Genomic DNA, 27,047 nt, shown 5'->3' on the forward strand with positions numbered 1-27,047 from the left:
GGAAACTATATCTTCACATAATCTCTCATTATAAAGTACCTCCGAACTTTTGAAGAGCAGAAAGAGGAACTAAGTATACATGTGCTGCTAAGCAGACCACCCCAAATTCTGGCCACTCCCATAGCCACACCCATTTGCCACTTGTTTCTCCCCTGGCAGCAGGAGTTGTCAGAGGAGCAGTGGTAGTGAGGGACAGCAGACACCGGCGACTACAGTGCGTAGACCCAAATCCGGGTACTGTCCGCTGTATCCGGGTACTGTCCGCTGTATCCGATGGCTATCTGCTGTATGCGGGGACTGTCCGCCATATCCGGGAGCTGTCTGCTGTATCCGATGGCTATCTGCTGTATCCAGGGGCTGTCTGCCGTATCCAGGGGCTGTCTGCTGTATCCAGGGGCTGTCTGCCGTATCCGGGGGCTGTTTGCTGTATCCGATGGCTATCTGCTGTATCTGGGGACTGTCCGCTGTATCCGGGGGCAGTCCGCTGTATCCGATGGCTATCCGCTGTACCCGGGGACTGTCCGTTGTACCCGGGGACTGTCCGCTGTACCTGGGGGCTGTCTGCTGTATCCGGAGGCTGTCCGCTGTACTCTATGACTGTCCACTGTACCCGGGGCTGTCCGTTGTATCCGGGGGCTGTCCGCTGTACTCGGGGACTGTGCGCTGTATCCGGGGACTGTCCACTGTATCCGAGGGCTGTCCGCTGTACTCAAGGACTGTCCGCTGTACTCAAGGACTGTCCGCTGTATCTGGGGGTTGTTCGCTATATCTGGGGGCTGTCCGCTGTATCCGAGGGCTGTCCGCTGTATCCAGGGAGCTGTCAGCTGTATCCAGGGAGCTGTCAGCTGTATCCAGGGAGCTGTCAGCTGTATCCGGAGGCTGTCCGCTGTATCCAGGGGCTCTCCGCTGTATTCGTGACTGTCCGCAGTATCCGGGAGCTGTCTGCTGTATCCATTGGCTGTCCGCTGTATCCGGGGGCTGTCCGCTGTATCCGGGGGCTGTTTGCTGTATCCGGGGGCTGTTTGCTGTACCGGGAGGCTGTTTGCTGTACCCGGGGGCTGTTTGCTGTACCCGGGGGCTGTTCGCTGTATCCCGAGGCTGTCCGCTGTACCCGGGGACTGTCCGTTGTACCCGGGGACTGTCCGCTGTACCTGGGGGCTGTCTGCTGTATCCGGAGGCTGTCCGCTGTACTCTGTGACTGTCCACTGTACCCGGGGCTGTCCGTTGTATCCGGGGGCTGTCCGCTGTACTTGGGGACTGTCCGCTGTATCCGGGGACTGTCCGCTGTATCCGAGGGCTGTCCGCTGTACTCAAGGACTGTCCGTTGTATCCGGGGGCTGTCCGCTGTATCTGGGGGCTGTCTGCTGTATCCTGGACTGTCCGCTGTATCCAGGGTCTGTCCGCTGTATCCTGGACTCTCCGCTGTATCTGGGGGCTTAAACATACTGATCAGCAATTCAGTTATTAAACTGTGCTTAATCAAAGAAGTGCTATTTCTTTTAATTAAAAAGTTATAACTTTATTAACACAAACACAATATATATAATTAAAATAGTGCCTCAAAACCGAAAAAAATACATTTTTTGGGGGGGCCCCCCAAGAGGAAGCTGTCGCGAAACGCGCGTCGGGGTCTAGCAAGGTGTAGCGTGCCACGAGGCCATATACAGATAGCACCACGCATTAAAGGTAATATGTATTTACAAAGTTTCCACAATTTCTAGTGTATGCATGTCGGCAGTTTTGTTCATTATTAGCAATACGGGTACAGCTGATGCCATTGACTGGGCTGTACGGCTGGGGTCTGTTGGCTTATTTGGTTGAAGTACCTACAGTATATGGTGTGAGCCTTTGTAGAGTCTGTTTGTGGCTACTAAAATATGCATGTTTCAATGCCGGTTCAAGTGTATATGCATTCATTTCTATTTAACACACAAAAAGTGGTCAGCATCAATTGGTGGTGATTGGAGTGAGAAAGCACCATTGCTAAAACTTACATATTTGGTGTGGTTTTTTATAAAGCTAGCAAAGGTGCTGCCGTTTTGACACTGCGCTGGATAAATATATTCTCTGATAGTAATTTAAAAAATAATTTTTTTGAATGAAACCTTAAAATTAATAATATGACATTTGTGTTCCATAGTTTATCCACATAGTGTTTAAGAATTGCCTTGCATAGGGACATTTATATTTAATAATTAGCATAATTATTAAGGTTTTTCTTAGCATATTTTATGAACCAGTAGTGTAACAGTGTCCTTTATTCATTTTTTTCAACAGTACAATAGTATTTTTTCATCTTGAGTACCCCAACCAATGAACTAAAATTATTTGCTGCTATATGAAAATTGACAAAATTGAATTTGTTCTAGATTTGCGTACTTGCTAGCGCTCACCTGCTATAAATGTTTTTTTTTTTGGTTTTGAGGCACTATTTTAATTATATATATTGTGTTTGTGTTAATAAAGTTATAACTTTTTAATTAAAAGAAATAGCACTTCTTTGATTAAGCACAGTTTAATAACTGAATTGCTGATCAGTATGTTTAAGTATTTAATAGAGTGTTACCCATCCCCGATGTGAGGAAATGGGTTTGGGTTATATGTTTACATTTATGTATCTGGGGGCTGTCTGCTGTACCCGGGGTCTGTTCGCTGTATCCTGGACTGTCCACTGTATCCTGGACTGTCCGCTGTATTTGGGACAGCTGGGGCTAGAGATGAGTGGATGTATTCCCGAGTCTCTGGTTCAGATCACTGCTACCTGGCGGCTGGACGGGAAGCCGTGAATCTCTAACCTTCCGCCACAGGGGGCGCAGTTTTCATGGATTCACATCCACTTTGCTTGGACAGTTACACATAACAATTTCTGGTGCAGAGAATACGCAGCATTTCTGCTACATGTGAACACGGCCTAAATGTCCAAGCAAAGTGGATGTGATTCCATAAAATCTCTGCCCTCGGTGATTCTAAAGACGCTGCTGGACTCTGCGGTTTTGGTGTTTTTTTCTCTCAGATTCAACAGGGTAGAAGTGCTAAAATATAACTTTGAATATATTAGGATAATATAGCTACAGGTGAATTTACAAACAATACATAAAGAAACAACCGACCTCATAAATAATTATCACCTAACCAAAATAGATTGCACTAATCAGTCCTCATGTGCAGTGAGTGACCTATCGAGGTGATATATAAAAACTGCAAATTGTAAAAAGTGGAGATGGGTGAAGCCGAACAGCAAAGTTCAGGGTCCATACCGAACACCTAGTGTCCATGCACGGACCCCGAAGACGGACTTCTCCAGGAAGTCCGTGTTACTGTTCGGGTTCGGCACCCCGAACCACCGGGTGTTTCCCATGCTGTCATCTATATGACAGCACGAGAAACATTGGCGGCTTTGATTGGCGGTAAAATCATTACCACTGGTCAGACAGCTGCGATTCCCATGCGATTCCATAGGTGTGGAGCCGCATATTCATCACGGTAATGAGCGGTACCACGTGACTGCTCACACAGGATAGGCTGCCGGCGCTTAGAGGAGGCATCGCGGGAGCTGGGTGAGTATTTCTCTGCAAGTGGGCGGGTGCGCGGGAAGCGGGAGGTGACCCCAAACTTTATTTTAAACAAAAAAAAATAAAAAAACCTTAATTTTTCATTCCTTCTCTCCAGCGAATGCTGCTGGGGAGAAGGAATGAATGCCGGCTTCAGCACCAAAAGCAGGGGACAGCGCTTAACTGTAGCGCTGTCTCCTGCATGGTCCGTGTGGTCCTCAGTCGGCACACGGGCGGCACATGGCTGCCGCACGTGTGCCACACTGATGTACCACGTGAGCACACGGACACGGATAACTCTGGTACCGATTTCTCCGGTACCGGAATTATCTGGACGTGTGAGACTGGCCTTAGGCTGTGCTCACACGCTGCGTTTTCACCTTTTTTTTTCCCAGGCAAAACCTGCACTCTTGACAGTAAAGAAGCTGCTTACAAAAGTAGGTTTTGCTGCATTTTTGTTATCTCTTATGCATGCTGATAAAGTTTAGTGCCCCCCAAAACCAAATTGCAACTTCCTTAAGGATTTTACACCAAAAACGCAGCAAAACCTGATACCTGTGTTTTTGGATTTTCTTTTTGTGGGTGAAACAATGCTGCAAAAAAGCTGAAAGAAGTGACATGCTGAAGTTTAAAAAAATGCAGCAGTTTTCCAAATCAGTTAGGAAAAAAAAACGTTTGTGGAGGAGATTTCTGAAATCTAGACTTTGCTGGTGCTGTAAAACGCAGCTTAAAATTTGCATAAAAAAAACTCCAGCAAAAACGCAAGAACCTGTGAACATAGCCTTCCATTCGCACATTGCAGAAACACTATATTTTTTGTTTTGTGCAGGTGTGCGCACCAAACTACGCAGTGACAATCTTCTCTGGTTGTTGCATTTACTGCTGCATTTTTTTAGGCTTTTTCCCCCTTATTTGATGCCTTTTTGGTACAGATGTGAAGTCATGATTCTAATGTGCATTTTTTAGGACAGGAAAGCTTTGATTCTGCACTTAAAAAAACGCAACTGCAGTATTTAACATGCGGTTTTTTTTCAGGCTCCACATAGAAGCCTCCAGAGGGACTAAAAAAAACACCAAAACCGCACAGTGCAATTTTCAGGAAATCACATCCACTTTGCTTGGTCAGTCACACACAGCAGGATTTCTATTAAAAAACAGCAGGAAATACGCAGCATTTACGCTACATGTGAACACGGCCTCAGCGTTATTTTTATTACATTTTTGTTGTTTGGAATGCAGTGATTGACAGCTCAGTCATCCAGTCTGGTGCAGGGGCGTGCTGAGCTTTCTGGGTTTCGTTTATTGACATATCAAAATGTGGTAACATGAATGGCATCCTTCCAAATTCCAACTCATACCACAAAAAAATAAGCCCTTGTAAGGCTATGGTGATGGAAAAATAGAAAAAGTTATGGCTTTTGGAAAAAGAGGAAGGAAAAAGACAAAACTTGGCCGCATCAAGAAAGGAATACAATCAGTATACGAGCAATACAATACACAATTCTCTCATGTGTAACAAGACTTAATTTATCTGTAAAACATTTCTCACTTTCTGAACAGGAATATGATTTTCTCCTGTGTGAATTCTCTCATGTGTAATAAGATTAAATCTCCGAGCAAAACATTTTTCACATTCTGAACAGGAATATGGCTTCCCTCCTGTGTGAATTCTCTCGTGTGTAATAAGATCTAGTTCTGAAGAAAACATTTCACACAATTGAACAGGAATATGGCTATTCTCCTGTGTCAGATCTGGCATGTCTAACAAGGTTAACAAGGTGTGCTTTCCCAGTAAAACATTACCCACATTCTGAACATAAATATGGCTTCTCCCCTGTGTGAATTCTTTTGTGTCTAATAAGACGTGATTTCTCAGCAAAATATTTCCCACACTCTGAACAGGAAAATGGCTTCTCTCTTGTGTGAATTCTGTCATGTTTGATAAGATGAAATTTATCTATAAAACATTTTTTACATTCTGAACATGAATATAGCGTCTCTCCTGTGTGAATTCTCTCATGTTTAATAACATGAATATGGCTCCTCTCTTGTGTGATTTCTTTTGTGTGTAATAACATGAATATAGTGTCGCTCCGTGTGAATTCTCTCGTGTGTAATAACATGAATATGGCTTCTCTCTTGTGTGAATTCTTTTGTGTGTAAAAAGATGTGATTTCCGAGCAAAACATTTCCCACATTGTGAACATGAATATGGCTTCTCTTGTGTGAATTCTGTCATATTTGATAAGATGTAAAACATTTCTCACTTTCTGAATGTGAAAACGGTTTCTCTCTTCCGGGGATGTCTTTGTTCTTCCACCCTTCTTTTGTAACTTTAATTTTGCTTAACATTTTGTGTTGAAACAAGAGATGTACTTTTTTTTTTTTGAAGAATCATTTGATTTAAAATTGGAAGATCTCATATTTCCTTCTGAGCTGCTGGTAATCTGCCATAAATAAAACTGATGCTACGAGTTTTGAATAATATTTACTGTCAACAATATATTTATATAAATATTAAAAAAAATATAGAAGAATTCCATACAGGTTACCAGCAAATGAAAAAAAAGGTTCTAAGTCCAATAAAACATACATTTTATTGAAAATCTTAAAACAATAATGAAAAATTAATAATACAGTAAATGCAGAGTGCTCAAAATTGGACCACACACATACATGGACATATAAGAAAAAAATGGATCCAAATGAATCCGTGATTATTCCAATGAGAATAGTATTCAAAAATAGTTACAAATAAAATACATCAAGTGATGCACCAAATAGGGATATGTATCGTGTGGTTACCAAGCCCCTACGCGCGTTTCATCCAAGATTTGTCAGGGGGCAAGGCATGTAGCCAAGTTCTATTATCAACAGAGTAAAGTGTCATTTACATGTGGAAATGGTTGGAAAACAATAAATTGTATTAATGTTCATTCTCCATCATTTCACAGTATAAACATCCAATGACAGACAATAAAACATTTGTAATTTGTCATTGATGGCATGATTTATACAAGCAGCACTCCCCATGTGGAATAAGAGGATGTTTTAATAATAAAACAAATGCATAAAAAGAAGGAAACAAAGCATCATTGTTACAATCACAATTAATCTAAATAAGCCCAAATCAACTTCCAATAATCAATTACGGACAATATCTGCAATTGTTAAACGGCCCTTATAGGTGCCGTCCGCTACTGTGATAATGATGCCCTATACTTAGGATAAGTTGTCAATAATAGTAGAAGACAACATGGCGATTTTCAGTTTTTCTTAATTCCTCTCTTTCTTCAAAGAACCATAACTTTTTTATTTTGTTCCATCCCCTTAGTCATAAGAGGGCTTGTTTTTTGCAAGACAAGTGGCAGTTTTGAATGGCTCCATGTGATGGTGTGATATGCTATGTGGGTATAATTTTTGAGTATATTTCTATTTTACTTTATTTTCATGGTGTTCTCTTGTAGAAGGAGTTATTTGCTAATTGATGAATGGCTGTTGCTGCCATCTGATATCAGCCCCCACAGTACTGTACTGTTTGCTAACATGCTAATGACATGTTGACCTAGCTTGTTGAAACAATCAGCCCCTGAGACCTTTCCCCTCCTGACCTGTGAATGAGGAGGGGAGCTTAAAATATCAGGGAGGGGAGACACAGATCAGTCCTGTGTGGAATGATGATATGTTCACAGCATCTCAGAGAGAAAGAAGAGTTTATGGACTATGCTATCCTCTGCTGGATTGATGGACTTTTATCCTGTTACTGAACTGCATTCATGTTCTGTATAGATAGATAATAGATAGATGATAGATAATAGACAGATAATAGATAGATAGAAAATAGATAGATAATAGATATAGTAACATAGTAACATAGTTAGCAAGGCCGAAAAAAGCCATTTGTCCATCCAGTTCAGCCTATATTCTGTCAGAATAAATCCCCAGATCTACGTCCTTCTAAAGAACCTAATAACTGTAAGATACAATATTGTTACGCTCCAGGAAGACATCCAGGTCTCTCTTGAACCCCTCGACTGAGTTCGCCATCACCACCTCCTCAGGCAAGGAATTCCAGATTCTCACTGCCCTAACAGTAAAGAATCCTCTTCTATGTTGGTGGAAAAACCTTCTCTCCTCCAGACGCAGAGAATGCCCCCTTGTGCCCGTCACCTTCCTTGGTATAAACAGATCCTCAGCGAGATATTTGTATTGTCCCCTTATATACTTATACATGGTTATTAGATCGCCCCTCAGTCGTCTTTTTTCTAGACTAAATAATCCTAATTTCGCTAATCTCTCTGGGTATTGTAGTTCTCCCATCCCCTTTATTAATTTTGTTGCCCTCCTTTGTACTCACTCTAGTTCCATTATATCCTTCCTGAGCACCTGTGCCCAAAACTATACACAGTACTCCATGTGCGGTCTAACTAGGGATTTGTTCAGAGGCAGTATAATGCTCTCATTATGTGAATCCAGACCTCTTAATGCACCCCATGATCCTGTTTGCCTTGGCAGCAGCTACCTGGCACTGGCTGCTCCAGGTAAGTTTATCATTAGCTAGGATCCCCAAGTCCTTCTCCCTGTCAGATTTACCCAGTGGTTTCCCGTTCAGTGTGTAATGGTGATATTGATTTCTTCTTCCCATGTCTATAACCTAAAGATAAAGATATAGATAATAGATAAATATAGATAGATAGATAATAGATAATATCGCCGATCCATACCCTATAATGTGCAGTCAGCTCTAGAGCTGCATTCAGAATTCTGCCAGCTTCAGCTTTGTTCTGCATGGAGACTTCTATGATCAGCATGTGACCGGTGCTGACAATCCTGACTGCAGCTCTGGTGGTGACTGGAGCAGGAGACCCGGCATACCTTGCAGATGGAGCAAAAGTTCCTTAAAATATTGAAGTCTTTTAGCAACTTTGTCTGTGGACAATGAATCTTTTGCCCCAGGAGAAGTTGCAGCCTTCAAATATCCTGAAAAGTTGCCGGACACAAGAGCTGACGCTCCAGAGATCCCTCTCCATCTTTTCTAGGTAGCGGTAGTAGTGGGTGGAACGGTCGCGAGTCGCCTCTGGGTATTTGTGGCCATAACGAGCGGAAATGTAACCGATCAATCGACGCCCGATGTATGGAGACGATAGAAGATAGGTCTAATCCTCTCCTGTGTGATACTGACTGCTGAGCCATGTATCTAATCCTATCCTGTGTGATTACCTGCTGAGCTGTGTATCTAATCCGCTCCTGTGTGATACTGACTGCTGAGCTGTGTATCTAATCCGCTCCTGTGTGATACTGACTGCTGAGCCGTGTATCTAATCATATCCTGTGTGATACTGACTGCTGAGCCGTGTATCTAATCCTATCCTGTGTGATGCTGTCTGCTGAGCCGTGTATCTAATCCTATCCTGTGTGATACTGACTGCTGAGCCGTGTATCTAATCCTATCCTGTGTGATACTGTCTGCTGAGCCGTGTATCTAATCCTATCCTGTGTGATACTGACTGCTGAGCCGTGTATCTAATCCTATCCTGTGTGATACTGACTGCTGAGCCGTGTATCTAATCCTCTCCTGTGTGATACTGACTGCTGAGCCATGTATCTAATCCTATCCTGTGTGATACTGTCTGCTGAGCTGTGTATCTAATCCTATCCTGTGTGATACTGTCTGCTGAGCCGTGTATCTAATCCTATCCTGTGTGATACTGACTGCTGAGCCATGTATCTAATCCTATCCTGTGTGATACTGACTGCTGAGCCGTGTATCTAATCCTATCCTGTGTGATACTGTCTGCTGAGCCGTGTATCTAATCCTCTCCTGTGTGATACTGACTGCTGAGCCGTGTATCTAATCCTCTCCTGTGTGATACTGACTGCTGAGCCATGTATCTAATCCTATCCTGTGTGATACTGTCTGCTGAGCCGTGTATCTAATCCTATCCTGTGTGATACTGTCTGCTGAGCCGTGTATCTAATCCTCTCCTGTGTGATACTGACTGCTGAGCCATGTATCTAATCCTATCCTGTGTGATACTGACTGCTGAGCCGTGTATCTAATCCTATCCTGTGTGATACTGTCTGCTGAGCCGTGTATCTAATCCTATCCTGTGTGATACTGTCTGCTGAGCTGTGTATCTAATCCTATCCTGTTTGATACTGACTGCTGAGCCGTGTATCTAATCCTATCCTGTGTGATACTGACTGCTGAGCTGTGTATCTAATCCTCTCCTGTGTGATACTCTCTGCTGAGCCGTGTATCTAATCCTATCCTGTGTGATACTGTCTGCTGAACTGTGTATCTAATCCTCTCCTGTGTGACTCTCTGCTGAGCTGTGTATCTAATCCTGTCCTGTGTGATACTGTCTGCTGAGCTGTGTATCTAATCCTATCCTGTGTGTTGTCTGCTGAGCCGTGTATCTAATCCTCTCCTGTGTGATACTGCCTGCTGAGCTGTGTATCTAATCCTATTCTGTGTGATACTGCCTGCTGAGCCGTGTATCTAATCCTATCCTGTGTGATACTGACTGCTGAAACATGTATCTAATCCTATCCTGTGTGATACTGACTGCTGAGCCATGTATCTAATCCTCTCCTGTGTAATACTGACTGCTGAGCCGTGTATCTAATCCTATCATGTGTGATACTGACTGCTGAGCCGTGTATCTAATCCTATCCTGTGTGTTATTGTCTGCTGAGCCGTGTATCTAATCCTATCCTGTGTGATACTGTCTGCTGAGCCGTGTATCTAATCCTATCCTGTGTGATACTGTCTGCTGAGCTGTGTATCTAATCCTCTCCTGTGTGATACCGACTGCTGAGCCGTGTATCTAATCCTATCCTGTGTGATACTGACTGCTGAGCCATGTATCTAATCCTCTCCTGTGTAATACTGACTGCTGAGCCGTGTATCTAATCCTATCATGTGTGATACTGACTGCTGAGCAGTGTATCTAATCCTATCCTGTGTGTTATTGTCTGCTGAGCCGTGTATCTAATCCTATCCTGTGTGATACTGTCTGCTGAGCCGTGTATCTAATCCTAGCCTGTGTGATACTGTCTGCTGAGCTGTGTATCTAATCCTCTCCTGTGTGATACCGACTGCTGAGCCGTGTATCTAATCCTATCCTGTGTGATACTGTCTGCTGAGCTGTGTATCTAATCCTATCCTGTGTGATACTGTCTGCTGAGCTGTGTATCTAATCCTCTCCTGTGTGATATTGTCTGCTGAGCTGTGTATCTAATCCTATCCAGTGTGATACCTACTGAGCTGTGTATCTAATCCTATCCTGTGTGATACTGACTGCTGAGCCGTGTATCTAATCCTCTCCTGTGTGATACCTACTGAGCTGTGTATCTAATCCTATCCTGTGTGATACCTACTGAGCTGTGTATCTAATCCTATCCTGTGTGATACTGACTGCTGAGCCGTGTATCTAATCCTCTCCTGTGTGATACTGTCTGCTGAGCCATGTATCTAATCCTATCCTGTGTGATACTGACTGCTGAGCTGTGTATCTAATCCTCTCCTGTGTGATACTGTCTGCTGAGCCGTGTATCTAATCCTATCCTGTGTGATACTGTCTGCTGAGCCGTGTATCTAATCCTCTCCTGTGTGATATTGTCTGCTGAGCTGTGTATCTAATCCTATCCTGTGTGATACCTACTGAGCCATGTATCTAATCCTCTCCTGTGTGATACTGACTGCTGAGCTGTGTATCTAATCCTATCCTGTGTGATACTGACTGCTGAGCCGTGTATCTAATCCTATCCTGTGTGATACTGTCTGCTGAGCCGTGTATCTAATCCTCTCCTGTGTGATATTGTCTGCTGAGCTGTGTATCTAATCCTATCCTATGTGATACTGCTGAGCCGTGTATCTAATCCTCTCCTGTGTGATACTGACTGCTGAGCCGTGTATCTAATCCTATCCTGTGTGATACTGACTGCTGAGCCGTGTATCTAATCCTATCCTGTGTGATACTGTCTGCTGAGCCGTGTATCTAATCCTCTCCTGTGTGATATTGTCTGCTGAGCTGTGTATCTAATCCTATCCTATGTGATACTGCTGAGCCGTGTATCTAATCCTCTCCTGTGTGATACTGACTGCTGAGCCGTGTATCTAATCCTATCCTGTGTGATACTGACTGCTGAGCCATGTATCTAATCCTATCCTGTGTGATACTGACTGCTGAGCCGTGTATCTAATCCTCTCCTGTGTGATACTGTCTCTTAGGTGCACAGCTCTACATTTCTTTCCATCCTTGCTGTAGCAGGAGCTCCCTCTAGAGGCCGCTCAGGTGTTTTTGTCCCTCTGCAGCTTCCATACTTCCCCTGGTTCCAGGGCCGCAGTGCATTGTGGGAGGGGGCAGCCTCATTTTGCAGATTTCTTTGGGCGGGAGACGTCTCCTCTAAGTTTTCCCAGCGCAGGTGAGAAAGAGCGAGTGTGACCCGGCACCATGTTATATAGTACCGGGAGGAGGATGGGGGTTGTAGTGCGGAATCACTCTGGGGCAGGATGATGTGATGGGATTAGATACATGGCTCAGCAGGCAGTATCACACAGGAGAGGATTAGATACAGAGCTGAGCAGTCAGTATCACACAGGATAGGATTAGATACACGGCTCAGCAGACAGTATCACACAGGATAGGATTAGATACATGGCTCAGCAGACAGTATCACACAGGTAGGATTAGATACACGGCTCAGCAGTCAGTATCACACAGGAGAGGATTAGATACACAGCTCAGCAGACAGTATCACACAGGAGAGGATTAGATACACAGCTCAGCAGTCAGTATCACACAGGAGAGGATTAGATACACAGCTCAGCAGTCAGTATCACACAGGAGAGGATTAGATACACGACTCAGCAGACAGTATCACACAGTATGGGATTAGATACACGGCTCAACAGACAGTATCACACAGGTAGGATTAGATACAGGCTCAGCAGTCAGTATCACACAGGATAGGATTAGATACACAGCTCAACAGACAGTATCACACAGGTAGGATTAGATACACGGCTCAGCAGTCGGTATCACACAGGAGAGGATTAGATACATGGCTCAGCAGTTGGTATCACACAGGAGAGGATTAGATACACGGCTCAGCAGTCGGTATCACACAGGAGAGGATTAGATACACGGCTCAGCAGTCGGTATCACACAGGAGAGGATTAGATACACGGCTCAGCAGTCGGTATCACACAGGAGAGGATTAGATACACGGCTCAGCAGTCGGTATCACACGAGGATTAGATACACGGCTCAGCAGTCGGTATCACACAGGAGAGGATTAGATACACGGCTCAGCAGTTGGTATCACACAGGAGAGGATTAGATACACGGCTCAGCAGTTGGTATCACACGAGAGGATTAGATACACGGCTCAGCAGTCGGTATCACACGAGAGGATTAGATACACGGCTCAGCAGTCGGTATCACACAGGAGAGGATTAGATACACGGCTCAGCAGTCGGTATCACACAGGAGAGGATTAGATACACGGCTCAGCAGTCGGTATCACACGAGAGGATTAGATACACGGCTCAGCAGTCGGTATCACACGAGAGGATTAGATACACGGCTCAGCAGTTGGTATCACACAGGAGAGGATTAGATACACGGCTCAGCAGTTGGTATCACACAGGAGAGGATTAGATACACAGCTACTCTGCTCTGTCTCGCTGATCTGATGACCCCCACTCCCGGGGGTCTCGCTGCTGCTGGGTCTGTCTCTTTTGGTTATTGATCGTGTGATGGTCGTACTTTCCTGCATGCTTTGCTGGGCGCTGCCCACGGTTCCTCGCTCATCACACAGTATTGGGGGGATAAGAGCAGATGGAGCCGTGTCCCTTCAGGAGGCAGACGAGATCCCCCCACCCCACTCACACACCCCTATATATGAGATCTCTGAGTGTTTGTGAAGTTCCCCTTCAAGTACCGTAATTATGGATTTGATCGGATAAAAGTGCCCTCCGTGATGTGTTGGGGATGGATACGGGGCTGCTGTGTCACCCGAGGGTCCCTGCCATCATTGTAATGTGCAGTCGGCTCCAGAGCTGCATTCAGAATTCTGCCAGCTTCCGCTTTGTTCTGCATGGAGACTTCTGTGATCAGCATGTGACCGGTGCTGACAATCCAGACTGCAGCTCTGGTGGTGACTGGAGCAGGAGGCCCGGTGTACCTTGTAGATGGAGCAGTAATTCCTTAATATTCTGATGTCTTCTATCAATTTTGTCTGTGGACAATGAATCTTTTGCCTGACGAGAAGTCGCAGCCTCTAAACAGCCTGAAAAGTTGCCGGACACAAGAGCTGACGCTCCAGAGATCCCTCACCGTCCTTTTCTAGGTAGCAGTGGGTGGAATGGTTATTTGTGGCCATAACGAGTGAAAATGTAACCGATCGACCGACGCCCGATGTAAGGAGCCGATCAGTCATTAGTGTGGGCGTCCGGCCGCCTCTTTCCCCGGCGATGTGCACACAAGAACCGTCCAACCCCCGGATGAGGGGGCGTTTTAGGGTCCCAGCAGGGCGCCTCTTTGTTTGTTTCAATTCCTTCCCAATTTTGTAATTTTTTGATCTGTAGAGTTGTATCTGGGATAGAGTTTTTTTTCCTGTTACTGTCTGTATTTTTTACCATTTTTAACGTGGCCAAAAAACAACAATTCTGCCATTTGAATTTTTATTTTTGTTTCAATTTTTTTTTATTTTTGCGACGTTCATCGTATGAGATAAATATTCTAGTATTTTATTAGTGTGGACGCTCCGGCACACGGTGATGGCAAATATTTACAATTCTAGTTATTTTTTTTTATTCTTTGTTCTCCGTTGGCGTGATATGAGCTTTCATTTCCAGCCTCTGAGAAGCGGCAACTAAGAAGTTAAAGCTGCTGGGATCAGAGATTGGTCTTATCGCAGCAGTGACTCGCCTGCCGGCTGCGCTGCTGAGCCGTATACCCACTGCGCTGGGGGCTGTCGTGCCGCGCTGGGGGCTGTCGTGCCGCGCTGGGGGCTGTCGTGCCGCGCTGGGGGCTGTCGTGCCGCGCTGGGGGCTGTCGTGCCGCGCTGGGGGCTGTCGTGCCGCGCTGGGGGCTGTCGTGCCGCGCTGGGGGCTGTCGTGCCGCGCTGGGGGCTGTCGCCGACCGTCTACATTTTGCTTGTTTCTTGGCTGATCATTGCCACGTTTCCACAGACCAGGGACAGATGTTGCGGTGGGCGACAGAAGTTGCGGTGGGCCACCTGCTGCCTAGAAATAAAATGATGGGAGGTCTAATGAGCGGCAACTTTTGCGGGGGCGGCTGCCATGACTCGAGGCAAAAGCACAAATCTCACTTTGTTAATTGCATTCCTTCTTGCTTACTGTTTCCTAGCCTGCGGACCCCGTCTCCCAGTAAGGAGGGTCTCTGCCTCCGAGGCTGCGCACAGGGCACTGAGGAATAAACCCTGATGAAGTCCCGCCACGTTCTTTGGAGTCTACAGGAAATATGAGAATGTCGGCGGACTCCCAAGCTCCTCACCCTGGTTCCCCGGTGCCCTCGAGGCCGGCCTGTCTAGCCCTGGGCATCGCCTCCTTCCTCTGCTTCGTGGCCGGCTTTGGCACTGGGGCCGAGTTTGTGCGTTTTCTCTCCTTTGGCGCCATATTTAAGAACATCAGTGGAGGGCTGGAGGACGAGCGGCCCCTGTTGTGGCGAGATGCCGTTGGCGACGCCTCGTTCCTGCGCTCTCTTGGGTTGAACGTTGCGCTGCTGATCATATTCGTCATCCAGCACAGTCTCATGGCCTGGCCGGCTGTAAAGGAGGCGGTGGTGAAAGTTTTCGGGGTGCTGCAGAGATCTGTGTACATCCTGTGCACCGCTGCGTCGCTCCAGATCTTGATGCGCTACTGGCAGCCCTTCCTGCGAGGACCCTACCTGTGGAACGTCACCACGGCCCCTTGGAGCGCCTGGCTGCCCCTGCTCTGCGCCCTCCTCCATACCGTATCATGGCTCCTGATATTCAGCGTCCTCCTGATCTTCGATTACGCGGAACTGATGGGGGTCAAGCAGGTGTATTACCACTGCCTGGGAATGGGGGACCCCCTGTCTCATAAGTCACCCCGGGCTGCCCGGCTCTATGCCCACCTCCGGCACCCCGTCTACCTGGAGTTACTGGTCATCCTCTGGGCTGTGCCCTCCCTGCCCCCCGATCGCCTGCTCCTCTCCTCCGCTCTCACCCTGTACCTGTCCTTGGTGCACCGCCTGGATGTGCAGGATTACAGCTACCTCCGCTCCCAGCTGGAAAAGAAGTTTACGCTGTTCTCCCGAGAGGAAGCGAGCGCCCAGCATGGCGGATTGTGGAAAAAAGACTGAACTAGGTGAGCGGCGTGGAGGGCGAGGGACCTGGACCGCTTTACTGGGGGCTAAATTAAGACCGAGATATTTGGGATTGATGACTTTTTCCTTGCTCAGTCGCGATGATCGCCTAGATTAAAGATCTCCAGTCCGATCCAGAGCAGCATTCATAATTCTGCCAGCTGCCTCCTTCTGAACTCGCCTATCCCGGCGGCTCCTGCTGGTTCAGTGTCTGCAGAGGTAAATATAGAGTAATATTTTGAAGGGATCTTCACTTGGGAGCTTTCCGGACTCCAGGCCAAAAGTAAGCGATCAACTTACCAATGGGAAGAGTACAGGAACGGAGACCAAGTGCATTGTGGGAAGAACTGCGGACACTTGCAGGCTGTAGTGCAGCTGGGACGGCGCCCTCCATCCACTTCTATGGACTTTTAGATAAAACTAGAGACATATTTTTATATTTTTCGATTTGGTAATTTCTGGCTTTCTGCAGCAGCCTGACGCTGGGGAGGGAAAATTTGTATTTTTGAGCCGTTTTTTTTTTTTTTGCTTTTGCTTTTTTCGAGTTTTCTTTTAAACCAAATATTGCTGAACCCCCCCTCCCCCCAGCTCTTGTATCTGCTTTGATCTTTTAGTAAATTTTTTAAAAAACTTTTAACGTGTACTTTGGTTTATTTTTTGGAAACGCGGCGGCTGCAGAGGAGCGTGATAAAGAACCGTATTAGTTATCCGACATGGCGGATGGGTGGCAGCTTTTCATTTATGGTACAACGCCAGCACTCGCTGCTTTGGTGATTTCCTCGGGTCTGTGTGAACAGTCCTGAAGATCTGATTTGGAGCAAGTGACCGCTGCAGCCAATTGCCGGCCTGGTTATATAAGCATTGTCAAGATATCACTGCTGAGGCCGGTGATTGGCTGCAGCGGTCACGTATGTGTGGTCTATAACGGCAGGACATGTCTATAGTACCACTTTAACCCCTTCAGGATTCGCCCAACATTTGTTATTGAGCTTTCGCTTTTTCTTCTTCCAACAGCCAAGTCCTCCAGGTGAGCAACAATAAAAAAAAAAAAAGTTTCAACTCCCTTACACCCTCCCCAATCATCCCAATACAAAAATAAAAGAAACTTTCAGTATTGCCAAAGTCCGGCCTATCAAAAATTATTCCACCTGTAGAGAAAATGTCACCAAGAGAAAAAGAAAAAGAAGTTGGTCTCGTTTGTCTCCGCATGCCGCACCAAAAAATACATAAGTGATCAAACTGTCATGTGTATCCCAAAATAACACCCAAAAAAATCACAACAAAAAAGCCCTCGCACATCCCGCTTGACGGAAAAATTTAAATGGAGATACAAGTCAAACTTTTTTGTAACAAATTTGTAAGGTGTGTTGTTGTTTTTTTTTTTTTGTTTTTTGTTTTTTTTTAATCCTGTGCTATAGAGATAGCTCTATAAGGAATATCGCCACTGACGCGCTCACCTGGAGAAACATGGCCGCCTCGTTATCATCGTGTGGTGACAACCATAAGACGCGCTTGTTTTTTGTTTTTTATGTTTTTGTTTTTTTTTTATAAACCTTTTTCACTGCAGCTGGAATTTAAAAAAAAAATAACAAAGTTGTGAAAAAGGGCTGAAAAAAAAAAATGGAAGGCACAAAAAAAAAAAACGAGAGCAGAAAAGAGTTAATGGAGGCCGTGCACAATAATGGGACCTACCTGCAATTTGTAGAGTCCGCGACCTTCTCATAGTGGAATTCCCCTTTAATTTTAGCTTTGTCGCGCAGCCGCCAACCAAGCGAGCAGCAGATTATATAAGACTCCGATCACTGGCGGCCAGTCTCCCATCCTCCTTCTTTCTGACCCTCAGAATTTCTGCAGTCTGGACGCCGCTTTCCACCATAATTTCTGCTTCATTTCTACACACACCGTTTTCTGTATACAGCTCTCATGTCGCTATATTTTTCCATCACTTGATTACTTGTGACTTGCTGCACATACAGATACATAGCGATGGCGGCCTCAAATCAGACCTGTGACAATCTCATTATATTCTTCCCTCACAATGATCTTAGAGGCAAAGACGGAGCAGACTGAACAAATGGGGACGACGAAAGGGCGAGGACCCTCCTTATATACAGAGTGACTGCACCAGCAGAAGAGTGAGCGCAGCTCTGGAGTATATTACAGGATGTAACTCAGGATCAGTAATATGTATATACACAGTGACTGCACCAGCAGAATAGTGAGTGCAGCTCTGGAGTATAATACAGGAGGTAACTCAGGATCAGTAATGTAATGTATGTACACAGTGACTGCACCAGCAGAATAGTGAGTGCAGCTCTGGGGTATAATACAGGAGGTAACTCAGGATCAGTAATGTAATGCATGTACACAGTGACTGCACTAGCAGAATAGTGAGTGCAGCTCTGGAGTATAATACAGGATGTAACTCAGGATCAGTAATGTAATGTATGTACACAGTGACTGCACCAGCAGAATAGTGAGTGCAGCTCTGGGGTATAATACAGGAGGTAACTCGGGATCAGTAATGTAATGTATGTACACAGTGACTGCACCAGCAGAATAGTGAGTGCAGCTCTGGGGTATAATACAGGAGGTAACTCAGGATCAGTAATGTAATGTATGTACACAGTGACTCCACCAGCAGAATAGTGAGTGCAGCTCTGGGGTATAATACAGGAGGTAACTCAGGATCAGTAATGTAATGTATGTACACAGTGACTGCACCAGCAGAATAGTGAGTGCAGCTCTGGAGTATAATACAGGATGTAACTCAGGATCGGTAATGTAATGTATGTACACAGTGACTGCACCAGCAGAATAGTGAGTGCAGCTCTGGGGTATAATACAGGAGGTAACTCAGGATCAGTAATGTATGTACACAGTGACTGCACCAGCAGAATAGTGAGTGCAGCTCTGGGGTATAATAACAGGAGGTAACTCAGGATCAGTAATGTATGTACACAGTGACTGCACCAGCAGAATAGTGAGTGCAGCTCTGGAGTATAATACAGGAGGTAACTCAGGATCAGTAATGTATGTACACAGTGACTGCACCAGCAGAATAGTGAGTGCAGCTCTGGGGTATAATACAGGATGTAACTCAGGATCAGTAATGTAATGTATGTACACAGTGACTGCACCAGCAGAATAGTGAGTGCAGCTCTGGAGTATAATACAGGATGTAACTCAGGATCAGTAATGTAATGTATGTACACAGTGACTGCACCAGCAGAATAGTGAGTGCAGCTCTGGGGTATAATACAGGAGGTAACTCGGGATCAGTAATGTAATGTATGTACACAGTGACTGCACCAGCAGAATAGTGAGTTCAGCTCTGGGGTATAATACAGGAGGTAACTCAGGATCAGTAATGTAATGTATGTACACAGTGACTGCACCAGCAGAATAGTGAGTGCAGCTCTGGAGTATAATACAGGAGGTAACTCAGGATCAGTAATGTAATGTATGTACACAGTGACTGCACCAGCAGAATAGTGAGTGCAGCTCTGGGGTATAATACAGGAGGTAACTCAGGATCAGTAATGTATGTACACAGTGACTGCACCAGCAGAATAGTGAGTGCAGCTCTGTAGTATAATACAGGAGGTAACTCAGGATCAGTAATGTACATGTACACAGTGACTGCACCAGCAGAATAGTGAGTGCAGCTCTGGAGTATAATACAGGATGTAACTCAGGATCAGTAATGTAATGTATGTACACAGTGACTGCACCAGCAGAATAGTGAGTGCAGCTCTGGAGTATAATACAGGATGTAACTCAGGATCAGTAATGTAATGTATGTACACAGTGACTGCACCAGCAGAATAGTGAATGCAGCTCTGGGGTATAATACAGGATGTAACTCAGGATCAGTAATGTAATGTATGTACACAGTGACTGCACCAGCAGAATAGTGAGTGCAGCTCTGGAGTATAATACAGGATGTAACTCAGGATCAGTAATGTAATGTATGTACACAGTGACTGCACCAGCAGAATAGTGAATGCAGCTCTGGAGTATAGATGTAACTCAGGATCAGTAATGTAATGTATGTACACAGTGACTGCACCAGCAGAACAATGAGTGCAGCTCTGGGGTATAATACAGGATGTAACTCAGGATCAGTAATGAATGTACACAGTGACTGCAGCAGCAGAATAGTGAGTGTAGCTCTGGGGTATAGTACAGGAGGTAACTCAGAATCAGTAATGTAATGTAAGTACACAGTGACTGCACCAGCAGAATAATGAGTACAGCTCTGGAGTATAATACAGGATGTAACTCAGGATCGGTAATGTAATGTATGTACACAGTGACTGCACCAGCAGAATAGTGAGTGCAGCTCTGGATGATTATTATTATTATTATTTATTTATATAGTATCATTGATTCCATGGTGCTGTACATGAGAAGGGGTTACATACAAGTTACAGATATCACTTACAGTAAACAAACTAACAATGACAGACTGATACAGAGGGGCGAGGACCCTGCCCTTGGGGGCTTACATTCTACAGGATGGTGGGGAAGGAGACAGTAGGTTGAGGGTTGCAGGAGCTCCGGTGATGGTAAGGCGTTAGCTCCGGTAGTGGTGAGGAGGCAGCGGGGTCAGTGCAGGCTGTAGGCTTCCCTGAAGAGATGAGTTTTCAGGTTCCGTCTGAAGGATCTGAATGTGATTGATAGTCGGACGTGTTGGGGCAGAGAATTCCAGAGGATGGGGGATATTCGGGAGAAGTCTTGGAGGCGATTGGGTGAGGAGCGGATAAGTGTGGAGGAGAGAAGGAGGTCTTGGGAGGACCGGAGATTCCGTGAGGGAAGATATCGGGAGATTAGTTCAGAGATACATGGAGGAGACAGGTTGTGGATGCTGGGGAAGGAGACGGATGATGTCCTAGTGCTGGGTTTCTACAGAATAATCTTTATTGCTGGTTCTTTATAGAAAAAGCATCAGTGCTGACTTTCTACGGAATAGAGGCTCTCCTTTTATGGGAAAGAATTTAGTTCTCGTACATTGGAGGATAAGCTTTACTGTTATATATCTAAAGAAAAAAAAAAGTTAAATTCCTAAATTTATTTGTAGAAAATAACCCTGGAAAGGTAAAAGTGCTGGTTCCTCGCAGTAAAAGCTTTAGATTTGCACTGCTACACAAAAGAAGCTTTACTTTTAGTTCTCCACAAAAAAGGTTTTAGTGTAGGTTTTACACAGAAAACATTGTTGGAAACATTGAGAGTATTCTTTCTGATTCTCTGCAGAAAAAGCAGTGCTGGTCCTCTACTGAGTGAGCTTCCGTGTTGGATCTCTATAGAAAAGGCTTGCGTGATGTTTACCCACAAAATCGTGTTCTGGTTCTTTACAGGAAAAGTGTTATCATATAGAAGGACGCTGGTCTTGGTTCTCTGCAGTAAATGTGTTATTACTGGATGTCTACATAAGGAAAGCAAAAAGCGGTATTAACATAGGAAAAGCGTCAGTGCTGTTTGTGTATGAAGTATTATTGCTGGTTCTCTGCAGAAAAAGATTTATCTCTAAATAAAAACGTGTGCATGCTGATTTTACTATAGAAGACAATAGATGTTTCCGTACAGAGAAGATGCTTTATTGTTCTCTAAGGGTCTAGTGAAAATGAGAAATGTTCCTACATAATAAGGTTTAGAGCTCCTTCTCTGCAGTATTACAAAAAGGCTTTTATTCTGGTTCTTTACTGTAACAGCTTAAATCAGATTTATAAAAATTATGTCCAGGTGTCGCAAGAATTCATTCATTCTAATGTAATCTGTGGTGTGTGATGATTGTCGACCCCTCTAAAATGTCTCGGTTAATGAACACAATAGGTTGTGATGTTCTAAAAACAGAGATTTACCTATGTTAAAGCGAACCTGTCAGCTGGTTTGGCCGCTATAAGATGCGGCCTCTCGGGGCTTATCTGCCGGATTCTATAATGCTGAATATCTGCCCTCAATCCGACCTGAAAGGTAAGAATGATACGTTTTATTATACTCACTGACGTCCTTCACAAAGAACAATCTGCCCAACTCCTGGCTTGCTGAAGCCTCCTCAGATCATCACCGATGCTCCAGCACATCTCACAGTGGGGGCAGACACTGCGGCTTCTCCAGGTCTCCATCTGACCATTAGACGACCAGGTGATGATCTGAGGAGGCTTCAGCAAGGCTGGAATTGGGCAGGTTGTTCTTTGTGAAGGACGTAGGAATCAGGCCGCATGCAAGGTTATCCTGGAACAACAGCTGCTTCCTTCTGCTCAGGCCATGTTCCCCAACTCTGAGGACTGGTTGTTCCGGCAGGACAGTGCGCCATGCCACACAGCTAGGGCAATCAAGGTGTGGATGAAGGACCACCACATCACAACCCTGTCTTGGCCGCCCAATCTCCAGACCTGAACCCCACTGTAAACCTCTGGAATGTAATCAGGAGGATGATGGATAGTCACAATCCATCACACAAATAAGAACTGCTGACATTATTGTACCAGAAGTGTGACAGACTGGTGGAAAGCTGCCAAGACGCAGGAAAGCTGGGATTAACAATCATGGTTATTCCACACAATATTGATGTCTGAACTCTTCCTGAGTTATAACATTAGTATTGTTGTTTCTAAATGATTATGAACTTGTTTCCTTTGCGTTATTTGAGGTCTACAAGCAATGTGTTGTTTTATTATTTTCACCATTTCTCATTTTCAGAAAATAAATACAAAATGTATTGCTTGGAACTTCGGAGACATGTTGTCAGAAGTTTATAGAATAAAAGAACAATTTACTCAAAAATATACCTATAAAGAGAAAAACCAGACAAACTGAACATTTTGTAGCGGCCTCTTAATTTTTGCCAGAGCTGTATAATATTATTATTATTAATATATATTTTTATAGCGCCATTTATTCCATGGCGCTTTACATGTGGATAAGGGGCAAATATAGACAAATACATTAAACATGGGCAAAAAACAAGGCACACGGGTACATAAGGAGGGAGGACCCTGCCCGCGAGGGCTCACAGTCTGCAGGGGATGGGTGATGATACACTAGGAGAGGGTAGAGCTGGTCGTGCAGCGGTTCAGTAGGTTGAGGATCACTGCAGGCTGTAGGCTTGTCGGAAGAGATGAGTCTTCAGGTTCTTTTTGAAGGTTTCTATGGTAGGCGAGAGTCTGATGTGTTGGGGTAGAGAGTTCCAGAGTATGGGGGAAGCACGGGAGAAGTCTTGGATGCGGTTGTGGGAAGAAGAGATAAGAGGGGAGTAGAGAAGGAAATCTTGAGATGATCGGAGGTTGCGTGTAGGTAGGCAACGGGAATCCATGTCACAGATGTATGGAGGAGACTGGTTGTGGATGGCTTTGTACGTCATTGTAAGGGTTTTGAACTGGAGTCTCTGGACGATAGGAAGCCAGTGAAGGGATTGGCATAGGGGAGAGGCCAGGGAATAGCGGGGGGGACAGGTGGATTAGTCGGGCAGCAGAGTGTAGGATGGATTGGAGTGGTGCCAGAGTGCTAGAGGGGAGGCCAGAGAGTAGGAGGTTGCAGTACTCGAGGTGGGAGATGATGAGGGCATGCACTAGTGTTTTTGTAGTTTCGTGGTCAAGGAATGTGCGGCTCCGGGAAATATTTTTGAGTTGGAGACGGCAGGAGGAGGCAAGGGCTTGGGTATGTGGCTTGAAAGAGAGGGCAGAGTCGAGGATTACCCCGAGGCACCGGGCGTGTGGGACTGGGGAGAGTGAGCAGCCATTGACATTGATGGATAGGTCTGGTGGAGGGCTAGAGCGAGATTGGTGAAAGATGATGAATTCTGTTTTGTCCATGTTCAGTTTTAGAAAGCGAGCAGAAAGGAAGGCTGAGATAGCAGATAGACAGTGTGGGATTTTGGTAAGTAAGGAGGTGAGGTCCGGTCCGGATAGGTAGATCTGCGTGTCATTGGCGTAGAGATGGTACTGCAGACCGTGGGATTCTATGAGCTGTCCCAGGCCGAAGGTGTAGATGGAGAAGAGTAGGGGTCCTAGAACAGAGCCTTGGGGAACACCGACTGACAAGGGGCGAGGTGAGGAGGTGGTGTGGGGGATAGAGACACTGAATGTCCGGTCTGTTAGATATGATGAGATCCAGGATAGGGCCAAGTCTGTGATGCCGAGAGATGAGAGGGTCTGTAATAATAGGGAATGGTCCACAGTGTCAAAGGCAGAAGACAGGTCCAGGAGAAGGAGGACAGAGTAGGGAAGTTTCAGTCGAGTGATATACAGCTGGTATAACCTGGGCATCTCCTGTATATAATTATATATGTACAGCTGGTATAGCCTGGGCATCTCCTGTATATAATTATACATGTACAGCCGGTATAACCTGGGTATCTCCTGTATATAATTATACATGTACAGCTGGTATAACCTGGGTATCTCCTGTATATAATTATACATGTACAGCCGATATAACCTGGGCATCTCCTGTATATAATTATATATGTACAGCTGGTATAACCTGGGCATCTCTTGTATATAATTACATACATACAGCTGGTATAACCTGGGCATGTCCTGTATATAATTACATATGTACAGCTGGTATAACCTGGGCATCTCCTATATATAATTATATATGTACAGCTGGTTTAACCTGGACATCTCCTATATATAATTATACATGTACAGCTGGTATAACCTGGGCATCTCCTGTATATAATTATATATGTACAGCTGGTATAACATGGGCATCTCCTGTATATAATTATACATGTACAGCTGGTATAACCTGGGCATCTCCTGTATATAATTACATATGTACAGCCGGTATAAGCTGGGAATCTCCTGTATATAATTGTATGTGTACAGCCGGTATAACCTGGGCATCTCCTGTATATAGTTATATATGCACAGCTGGTATAACCTGGGCATCTTCTGGTATGATCCTCACGTGTTTTTTTTTTTGATGATTTGGGCTTAGAAGGGTTAAGCTTGCAGTTGCGGATCGCAGCAGTGCTGCCATAAAGCGTTCCTCCGTCCCGCTGAGCTCGCAGTGCTATAACCTATAATCAGCCTCTTCTCTCGCCGCCGGTTCCATTCGGAATCCTCGGCTTTTCTTCTCCAGCCTTTGTCGGTGCCGCACGTTCTGTGTAATGTTTCCTCGGTGGATTTTCGGCTTTGTGCCCACGATCAGGATCACAGCGTTCTGTATTCTGGATCTTCGCTGCATTGTACCAGCACACGGATGGGAGTGATAGAATCACCGGCGGTGCGAGCGTTGGGGCCGCAGCGTGCCAGTCTCTCCTGCGGAACACTCCGTCTTCTGAGCAGGATTTTCCCATAGACTTTCATTAGACGCAGTAAACGTGCTGTTAAAAAAAACACATGCGTTGTCAGTGCACTTACATGGGTGTTTTTAGCCTGGTGTAACCAAATAAATATAAAAAAATGGCACTCCTATATTTGGTAACCAGCCAAAGTAAAGCAGACAGCTGCAGGCTTATATTGTCAGACTGGGAAGGTCGCTGGTTATTGCTCCCTTTACAGCCTAAAACACTCATCCTGGGAAATGTTTTGCCACTAAACAGTTGACAGTTGCACATTTTGGATCTTGGCCTTAAGTAAATAAAAATTTTCATTTTTTTTTTTTGTTTGTTTGGTTTTTTGTGGCCAGAGTTAAATGGTGGTCTGGGACCACTCGGCACGACGGATTCATTATAAGTTATGCCTGCACCTCTGAATAGATTAGGTTTTAAAATTTGCTTATGCTTTTATAGTGCGAAAAAATTATCCATAGATCAGAAAAGATCCAGAATTACCACTAAGCGGGATTTGTTTTTGTTTTTTCTGAGGCATCTAAGTATATTCACAGGTAACTTCTTGCAATTGATGTCATTTTGTGCTCCTGCAGACACCACTAGGGGGAGCTCCGGAGTTTACTGTTATTTTTTTTTTCTATCATTATATGCAGGAGACGCTTGAGCTCCCTCTAGTGGTCACTACAGGAATAAAGAATTTTACCATATTAATCTATTTGTTTTCTGCAGAGAATTTGGAGTTGTGTGTCAGAAAAAGCGATCCGCTTGAACCTATAAAAATTAGAAAATGAATCCGTGCATAATGTTGGATTTATAACAGAGTATTGTTCCAGAGCGGACATTCCCTTTAAATTATCCATTCTGTTCCCACTTCTCATTTCATACAAGGACTGTTTTTTGTTTCGATGTTCCGGTGATTTACATATTTCATCCAGGTAACTCCGGCTGCTCATCTCCTGTACAATATATAATTTACTCTTGGCCCTGAGCGCAGATATTCTGTGTGCGGGGAGGAACGCGCGGCTTCCTGCAGCGACTCCATCAGAATAATAACCTTTTGTCTTGTGGAATCTTTCCTCCTGATCCCGGGGATACATTATAACCATTAGTCATAATAATTACACCGCTGTGCGAGGCCGAGGAGCGGCGTCCCGGCGATGGAGGCGACGATACGACAAGAGCATTTATTTCTTTATTTATTCCTGCAAAGTAAACAAGTCGTGTTGGAGAATATTGTGCTGCAGAATTCTGTGTTCATTGGATGATTTCTTCACCTCCAGGGGGTTGATGAAGGCCGAATGAGACCCTCCGGATCGAGCCCACTCTTCTCAACCAAAATATCTGGCCAGATTATCGGCCCCCCACCGATCGGATATTGATGCCCTATATAAAGAATTGGCCATTAATATAATAGTTGTGGCCGACCTGTTTAATACTGACTCGCTGACATACTCTGTCTGCTCCTTCCATACCATGATACACCGGAATTCTAGAAGCCAGTTTGTTTTGCATAAGTTCTGCCGTTGATGGCTTTTTTTATTCCTCATCATTGTCAGCTGATTTATGACCACAACATTCGGTTAAATTCCTAAATGAACAGTAATAAATTGTGCATAATCCAGCATTCTATACTAAACGACGACGTATGAAATACAAGTTTGGAGAAATTCCTTCTCTAAACTCTAATAAAATTATTCTTCTGACCTGCAGCCACCACTAGGGGGAGCTCACTGTATACGGATATTCCTGTGCGCTCCCTCTAGTGGTGACTGTAGGTATTGGATCATGTAACTGCGCTGATGCAGTAGATTGGAAGCTGTGACTGCTATAATGTTACAATAAGTAATA

General features: G+C 44.9%; 1 protein-coding gene and 1 long non-coding RNA gene across 2 annotated transcripts; one reads left to right on the top strand and one right to left on the bottom strand.

The window, feature by feature from the left end:
* Positions 1–11,897: 11,897 nt before the first annotated feature.
* On the top strand, positions 11,898–16,546 carry NRM (nurim). The gene is made up of 2 exons (XM_077268037.1): positions 11,898–11,981; positions 14,933–16,546. The coding sequence occupies exon 2, from the start codon at positions 15,047–15,049 to the stop codon at positions 15,908–15,910; it is 864 nt and encodes a 287-aa protein (XP_077124152.1). The 5' UTR covers positions 11,898–11,981; positions 14,933–15,046; the 3' UTR covers positions 15,911–16,546.
* Positions 16,547–21,002: 4,456 nt separating this feature from the next.
* Positions 21,003–25,236, bottom strand: LOC143783376 (uncharacterized). Its single transcript, XR_013217137.1, has 3 exons — positions 24,806–25,236; positions 21,778–21,882; positions 21,003–21,341 (listed from the first exon to the last, which is right to left on the bottom strand). It is a non-coding gene; the product is annotated as an uncharacterized LOC143783376 (long non-coding RNA).
* Between the last annotated feature and the right edge of the window lie 1,811 nt (positions 25,237–27,047).

The sequence above is a fragment of the Ranitomeya variabilis genome, chromosome 6 (assembly GCF_051348905.1).
Source record: "Ranitomeya variabilis isolate aRanVar5 chromosome 6, aRanVar5.hap1, whole genome shotgun sequence".
NCBI lineage: Eukaryota > Metazoa > Chordata > Amphibia > Anura > Dendrobatidae > Ranitomeya > Ranitomeya variabilis.